Below are 8,541 nucleotides of genomic sequence, written 5' to 3'. Positions count from 1 at the left end.
TCTTTAAAATACACACACACACACACACACACACACACACACACACACACACACACACACACACCGATAACAAAAGATGAATACAACCCATGTTTGACTTCTGCAATTACAAGAGGTGCTCAAAGTAGTTACCATCAGCCTAATTTTAACAGTTTTTTCCTTTCTTAAAATGTGTATACATTTTCTGGCACCCTCTGTGTATACACACATATATTCTTTCTGATAACCTAGAATATTCTTCCCTGAATGTCTCTTAAGAATAAGATGGACAGAGGACATATCTGACCTGACTGCTTACATGATATAATTAAAATACCTTTCCAACTCAACCTGGTGAGAGTAATTGGATTAAATTTACTTTTTGAATCAAGGCCATGTATCAATAGACAACTGTTCAAATCAGGTATGTGCTTAAAAGGAATATTATGGGGCCGGCCGAGTGGCTCTTGCGTGAGCTCTGAGCAACAGCGGTTCGATGCCCAGCCCGAGCTGAGTTGCTGCTAAGCTGCCAACAGTTGACGGGATGGCTCAGCTAAAAAAAAAAAAAGGAATATCACACTATTAGGAGCCATTGACAAAGAGGAAATGCAGAAGAAGACAGGTCACCCTATTTGTGGGGTAAGGGGAAAAGGAACAATGAGAGAAGTGTGGCAAATTCACCAACATCTCGGCTGGGGGTGCTATTTTGGAAGTCGTCTTAGATACTTTGCTGAACAAGGTGTGTCATGAATAAATCCATGCTGTCAGATCATCGTATCCATCCTTAATACAGATGTGGATAATCTGGAAAGACCTTTAGGACTCAGTTGGAACAGAAGTTCTAAGATTCACAGTCGGATTCACAGAGAAGAGAAGATGAGGAAGACGCAATTGCATTGTATCCTAACATTCAGGAAAGGAAACCTATTTCCTTCCAGCCCATGGTATTCTGGTTACATGTGGACTTTTAACAACATTGCTTAGTCCTGATCTTACCAAATATAATACATCTGCTAATAGATATCTCCGGCCCGACTAACGTTCCCCACCGCCCCCGTCCCCAAAGAAAACCACCTGGAGTTTTATGATCAGTCTTATTTATGATGGATATTTTTTCCTGTGCAAGATTTTATAACACAGATATCCCATGTTCATTTCATGAAATGTCATGACTAAAAAAAGCAAGAATTGTGTTTGAACCCACCAAGCTATAGCTGGAATCCTCCCTGTCTTTTATCAGACTTTGAGTTTCTGCTTTCCACACATGTACAAAAATGAATCTTACACCTGTTATAAAATGCTACAGAAAATTTAAGCCAACGTGCCTTGTGGCGTACTTTAGGTTTCATTCTACTATTATTTTCATCTTTAATTTCCTTGGATGCATTGTGAGGCAACGTTGGTAATTACCTAGACAGACGATAGGTGTTAAATATTGTTCAAACAAACCCAGTAAATGGTATCTACAATAAAGAGCAGGGAAACAAAGAGAATAGAGTGTTTCATTCCAACCCGACACCCTCAGGAGAACAGAGTGCACAAGGCAAACCCATAAGTATTTATATACTCCCTGAGCTGTACAGAGAAAGATCGCAGGAAGCAGTTAAAGACACAGCAACTAAACCCAGCACTTAACTGGATTTCTTTGGAATCTTGCTGTTTTGTGCAATTAAAAGCCAGATGGAAAATATATCATTATTAGTCAACCTTGATGTTAATAGAGTTCAGTTTTTAAGGCTTTTCTACCATGCAGACCTCAACAAAAACCTTACAAAGAAACCCTTCCTGTAGGAATGGCATAGCTCACCCGAGTGATCCCAGGGAGCAGCCACTGTTCACAGCCATGTAAGCACTTCGAGTCTCCTTTGTATCGCGCCTCCCCGGGGACTGTTTGGGGTTGGGAGGAGCCTAAGGAGAGGCTCTCTTACTATTGTTAAAATTGTCACAAAGAATGCTGTAACATGAATACAGCAGACTACCCGTCCACACATAGGATGTCCTCAGATATAACCCAGTGCTGCTTCCGACTCTGAAGAGAGGACAAGCCGGACAGATGCCACAGCAGGGAAACTCCTGCCCTAAGTTCACAGGCCAATGGGCTTCCCCCAGGGTCATTTTATCCACTCTGTGTCTGCTGTCCTGTGGCCTAGCTGCTGCGCCACCTTGTAAATGAAGCTTACCCAATATCCTCCAGTCGAAGTCATTTTTTCCCTTCTCTAGTTTTGGTTACACTGTTTGCCCATCTGTACTGGCCCATCACACTCTGCCTTGTGTCCTGACCAGTTGTATGCATGTCTGTCTCTCCCGCTAGTTTGCTTATTCCTCGAGGGAAGGGTCTAAGACTCATATTTGTTTGTATTTCCCAGATTAGGCACTCAATAATTACAACAAAATGACATTTATGAGCACGTTACTTATATCATCTCATTTCATGCTTACAATTCTTTAGCATGATGGTAACAAACATGGGGCTTTGGAGCCAGACCACCTGTGTTCAAAGCCTCCCTCCTCTCCCATCAGCCAAATGGCCTTGAAACACATGGGTTTCAATGTGGGTCTTCTGACTTAAAGACAGAAGAACTCTGTTCTACCTCCACAGATATCATTTAATTGAATTAGACCTATTCACTGGTCATCAAACTCATTATTACTCCCTATCACTAAACAATCCTAAGGCTGCCCCCAGTAACTCGTGACTTAACATATTTAGGGTTTTAGACTTCTATAATGGATAGTGATTTAGCTAATCATATCAGTGTTCATTCTTTTCATTTCTTCAGTATTTTGACATTTTCACAGTCCTTTCATGTAAGTCATCTGCATACCATCCTTGTAATGCGCAGGGCAGCTATCATTTTTTTTCCACTTTATTGGTAAATGCAGGGAAGCTAGAGAAGCGAAATGTCCCGACTATCATCTCATGGCCAAAAAGAGGCAGAGGTGCAACTTGAACTCACACCTTTGAAATCCATGCACAGTTTTCTTGCCTCTACCTCGCCTTGTCCCTCAGCATCACTCCCAAGTGCAAACATATATGAGGTTGGACAATTAAGTTCGCGAACTCATCCTAGAAAAGTGCTACAAACCTCATTGCTGAATATCACTATGGTCACCTTCGAAGTACTCCCCTTGGGAAGCTATGCACCAGTGCTAGTGCCTAGTCCACCCTTCAAAGCAATTTTGGAACTCTTTCTGGAATGGCCATCAGAGCTGTCATCATATCACCCTTGATGTCCTGAATATCATCTAAATGTCTTCCTTTCAGTATTTCCTTTATCTTCAAGTAAAGATAGAAGTCATTGGGGGCCAGATCAGGTGAGTAGGGAGGGTGTTCCAATACAGTTATTTGTTTACTGGCTAAAACTCCCTCACAGACAGTGCCATGTGAGCTGTTGCATTGTCGTGATGCAAGAGCCATGAATTGTTGGTGAAAAGTTCAGGTCGTCTAACTTTTTCATGCAGCCTTTTCAACACTTCCAAGTAGCAAACTTGGTTAACTGTTCAAATGGTGCAAATTCATGATGGATAATCCCTCTGATATCAAAAAAGTTTAGCAATATTGTTGCAACAAGTTCGTGAACTTATTGTCAGACCTCGTACTCACTTCCAGGCGCCAAGAACCAGGTGCTGTGCTGGAGCCTTTGGTGGTTCAGGTTGTCCGGTAACCATAGCAATTGTCGCTCTCCTCCTGGCACAGGAGATCACCCAGCACACGCCGGCTTTTCAGATTTGAGTTACAAGAGACGAGGCGTTTTCCACAGAGGGCCATTAACTTTGGAATTCCCTTCCCCTGGTCTGACATAGCCCTGGAGTATTGGTCCTCTGGGTCTTGGCAAACCACATCAAGTTGGGTTAGCCAGCTGTGATTGCTAAGAAATCCTAACGGGCAGGAGGAAAGCACTAAATTGACTTTTAGTTGTGAGCAATTGTAATTTTGTCGTTTTTGCTGTTTGTATCCCTTAAGATCACTAACCAGCCGTACATAATTCTCATTCTTTAAAAAATAAAACTTTAGTCAGCAGTTTGCATGGTTTTGTTTCTGTGTTCTTACATCAGGTCGCAAATGATGTGATGGAGAAACCTATAGGGAAGTCCCTGTTTCTTTTGCGTAAACTATTTTGCAGTAATTGACGAGCCGCAGAGCAGAGATGATCTCTTGTGCACTCAGTGAGTTCTCTGGTCATCAGAGACCAATAAGCCGTGTCCCTAGAACTATTACCACTTTGATGAAGAAGCTGCTATGTGAACAAAGACCAGCCTTCATTAATTTCCCTTTTCGGATTTAAAAAACCTTGTCAGTATTTTCCCTGTGGGAGTGTGTAATTTGTCAATAGTGCATGATTTTAGTCAAAAAAAGGAAGGATGTAGGGCAGTAGATCCTTATTGATATCTCGTATTTGTCTTCATGCCAGACCTTAATGTTTCCAGTCAATGAAATAAAATTCTCCACAATTTTAATTATTTTGCAGTATACATGTCTTCACTTTCAACTCATAGAAATATAAAATTTTAGAAATGTAAAACGCTTTTGAGATTAATTTTAATTCTGTATACACCGCCCCCCCAACACACACACACAATCACACTTTAACTCATGGAGAAGCCGATTTGTACGGTGGTTGGCCTCAGCCCCCATAGTAGTCAGTACAGAATCAGGATATAAATTCTCAGTCTAGTGATCTTTCTTTTGTACCTTGCAGTGTGTGTATCTGTTTTAGCTCCCTAACTTCTTTGTAAGCTTCTGAAAGCAGGGTGGTCCTTATACACCCCAATTAGAACTGTTTGATAAGTGCTTGTTAGCTAATGTCAGACTTCATTTCAGTGTTACAAGAGCCGCAAATGTTACACATTCCTTTCCTGATCGGCCCTTTTTTAGTCAACTTTTGTAGATAGAAAAAGTTAGGAACTGGCCAAGTGATATATGATAGAAGGTATTTAATTAAGCTTGATCATCATTTCTTCTAAACTTCTATATGTTTTTTATTGAGGTATAATTGGCATGTAAGATTATATTAGTTTTAGGTGTATAACACAATTATTTGATATTAGTTTACATGGCGAAATGATCACAAGTCTAGTTAACATCCATCCCCATACATAGTTACGATTTTTTTTTTATTGTGATAGGACTTCTAAACAGCTATATTGAAGCTGCAAAAATGTTTTAAAGGCATAGTCTCAGGAATTTAAAGTTATTTACTAATAACTAAAGTTATTTACATTTTCTCACATAGGAGTCTGGTCACTACCAGACTCCTATTAACACATCATTGTCCTGTCCTTAAAGAACGTGTATATTATTTTCAGCTAAGGGCAAGACCTTAGTGTTTATCTTCCAAATGAAAAAGGAAACATTGTAAGTCAGCCCCTCAGCTGCGGGAATTGTGGATTTCTGTGCCTTGGAAGAAGCTGGTCCAAGAAATCCTTTGCCCTGTTACTAGTTTGTATGCACAGTAATTTTCTAAACACTCACCATAAACTTTTTATAGTTTGTTGCAGTGTTGGAAGGGGTGTTGTCGAAGCTGTCAAGATATGATGAAGGCACGTTCTTCTCGTCCATTCTGTCATTCACTGTAAGCATTTGAATGAGCTCTCTTCTGCTGTCATTTGTTGTCCTAGTACTTATCTAACAATTAAGAAAATAATTCTCATAATTATCTCTTTTCTGCTTAAGGTGAAAGCAGCTGCAAAATATGTTGATGTGCCGGTAAGTATTTTTTATTTGCTTTTTAAAACTACATATAATTTTTTTTAAATAATAATTGTGGTTCACCATGGGTTTATTTCAAATCTTTAAACCACTGCCATTCCCTCAGGCAGCAGTTTATTTTTCTTAAGGGCTGACCCTCATAACAAGGCTTGGCAAGGTTATTTCAGTGTACTCTTTTCTGTTTAACTTTGGAAGTCTTATTACGGAGGTCAGTTCATCGTGAGAACATGTCGGCTCAGGTGCAAAAGGTATAGCACGGTAGGTTAGGGTAGGATGCTTCACACTATTTATAGAAAAATGCTCACTCTCCCATCCCTTTATATGAAAGATGTAACAGGTTTCTTATAGGAGTTAAAGTAACAATAAAGATGAACCGGTTCAATCAAAGAACTAATTTTCTAAATAACAAAGGTGTTAGACATCAATATTCACTTATTTTAACATTTGGTTCTTCACAGAATTCTTGGGAAATAATTTGTAACCTGTAAATTTGCTCAAAAATTAAGATACCGTGGAAGGAAATTATGAAACTTACTTAGCTATGACGAATAAATGCACATTATATATATATATATATATACATATATATGTATATATTCAACAAGTTAGTGCAGCATTTGTAAGTTGATAATCATAACAAAAATTAGTTTTTTCCTTAAATCCTATTAAGACATACAGGGCCTGAGGTGTTCTGTGTAATCATGTATCTTGGCATATGTATGAATTTTCAAAGAATTAGAGCACAGTGGAAAAAAACTTAAAATTAGAAGGCATATCAGTCATGTCATCTTTGATGGAGCAGCGTGACATCATCGTTGGCATAAATATTAGTGGTTTGAGTCCTGGCAAGCTTTGTACATCAGTTTTAGGTGGCTATTATTTTTTACATGCATAACCGCATTTTGTACTATGAACTAAATAGTCCCCAGGTTTATTGCTGCTATAGTTGTTAGACGTGGGCAGTTTAAATGAAAAGGCCCTGACTTTCCAGCCTTTGCATGGGGTTTCTTTGGAACAGGGCTTTTTGATTTTACAGATGATGCCCCAAAGAAGTCTTGGCATACTCCTGGTCTTGTACCGAGAGTCAGAAAACCATACTGGGCAAATCCGCAGAAATAATCCCATGTGTAGGGTTCTGCAAAGCGGCAGCTCAAAAGAGAGAGAAAGGGAGAGTGCAGGGGAAGAGCTTACAGTTGCCGTCGTAAAGAGAAAGAGACGAGTAATCATGGGAACACGGGAACTTAATCAGAATGCCTAACACATGTTTTATAGTATAGTTTTCATTTTATTTTGAATTACAAGTGGAACAGCACACCGTAATATTCCTGTTCTTTGGGCTTTTGAAGTTCTTAATTTGACCCACTACTAGATCTGTTTGACCCCATTGAATTTCAGGCTTAAAAGATACAGAAAATGGTTCATTCACTCTCATTCTCAATGTAGAAGCCTCCTGCCCTGATATACCTCACAAAGATTCATTCAGGCTTTTAAATTTTTTTTTTAATTGGGGAATTGGGATGGGAACAGCACTGGGGAATTGGGGGAAGGGGAACAGACAAGTTGCTGTCATTTTGTTCTTCAGTCTAGTTGTGGAGGACGNTGTAGCCTGTTTGTGGTGATGGCAGCCCTGGGGCTCTAGAACATTTTCATAGGCAGAGAAAGCTGACGCAGTGGTATCCAAGGCTCTCTGCTCCCAGGAGTCTCCCATGGTTTCCTATTTGATACTCCAGATATCTTTGACAAAACTACAGCCTTTCATTGTATGCATAGAGGTGAGGCATAAATGAGTGTTCCTTTGTGTGATTGGATGATTTGAAATCCCACTAAGGTGAAATAGAACACCGCGGTGACATTTAAGATCAGGGTCTGACAGGGAACCAGAGCACCCGAGCCTGGGCCCGAGAACACTGTGAGCGCTGGGCACTGAGGACAATGAGCAGAGACGATGGACGTGCTCCAAGGGGCACTTTTAGATGAACAGATACATCCTTTGCTCTCACAGGCTCTTTCTCGGAACCCAAATCAGGTTTCATAAAACAACTGGAGGAATGTACAATAAGCAAAGGAAAAACCACCCCCAGTTTAATTAACAAAGGACATATTGTTTAGAAAAGAAAAAACAGAGATGCCCAATGAGCGTTGAAGGATGTTAAGCTTTATTCATAATTTAAGGAGAGCCAAAGAACTACAATTAGTATATACTATTTTTCTCTAACAAATTAGCATGTACGTTTTTAAGCTAGCACCTAGTTTTAGAAAAGATGAGGTGTGACACGCACGTTTCCTTGATATGGGAGGATAAATTGTTGCACTCTTTCTAGAAGGTAGTTTGGAACCATATCAAGTGCATTAATATCCTTTCACCTAGGATCCAGTCTTCCTCTATTTTTCTTACTACTCAGAGAAGTGCACAAAATATACATATATATATACACATTGATATTTGTCACATTTTTTTAATGAAAAATTAGAATCAATTTTAATCTCTTAACATAACGGGAATGCTAAAGTATGGAACAGCTATATTAAGAAAGTGTGCTTTTGAAGACTATAATGATAAAGGAAACCTTTCATACTATAGTATTCAGTGAAAAAAAAAAAGCTGAATATTTAGAAATGTAAAGTATGATCTGAATTGGCATCGCATAGAGAAAAGACGGGATACACACCAGAACAATCACAGAGCTTTCCTCTGGGTGGTGGGAGTAGAGTTGATTAGGGGGTTTTCTTCCCCTTTTTTTTTTTTTTTTTTTTTTAATCTTCCAAATTCTCTGGTAGCAGACCTTGATGTGGAAAACAGTTACAAAGAAAGATAACGTTAGAATAGCACCACCTCATCATTTGTTCTCGGT

At 39.4% G+C, this 8,541-nt stretch overlaps 1 protein-coding gene across 1 annotated transcript in view; it reads left to right on the top strand.

Moving 5' to 3' along the window:
* The window catches only part of CADPS2 (calcium dependent secretion activator 2), a 196,045-nt gene that overhangs the window by 146,178 nt on the left and 41,326 nt on the right, over positions 1-8,541 (top strand). The window contains exons 20-21 of the mRNA XM_019623705.1: positions 5,469-5,552; positions 5,654-5,686. Coding sequence (XP_019479250.1) covers positions 5,469-5,552; positions 5,654-5,686 — 117 coding nt within the window. The remainder of the gene's footprint in view (positions 1-5,468; positions 5,553-5,653; positions 5,687-8,541) is intronic.

This window comes from Hipposideros armiger, unplaced genomic scaffold (assembly GCF_001890085.2).
Source record: "Hipposideros armiger isolate ML-2016 unplaced genomic scaffold, ASM189008v1 scaffold_559, whole genome shotgun sequence".
Lineage (NCBI taxonomy): Eukaryota > Metazoa > Chordata > Mammalia > Chiroptera > Hipposideridae > Hipposideros > Hipposideros armiger.
This window is presented reverse-complemented; position numbering and strand designations above follow the sequence as displayed.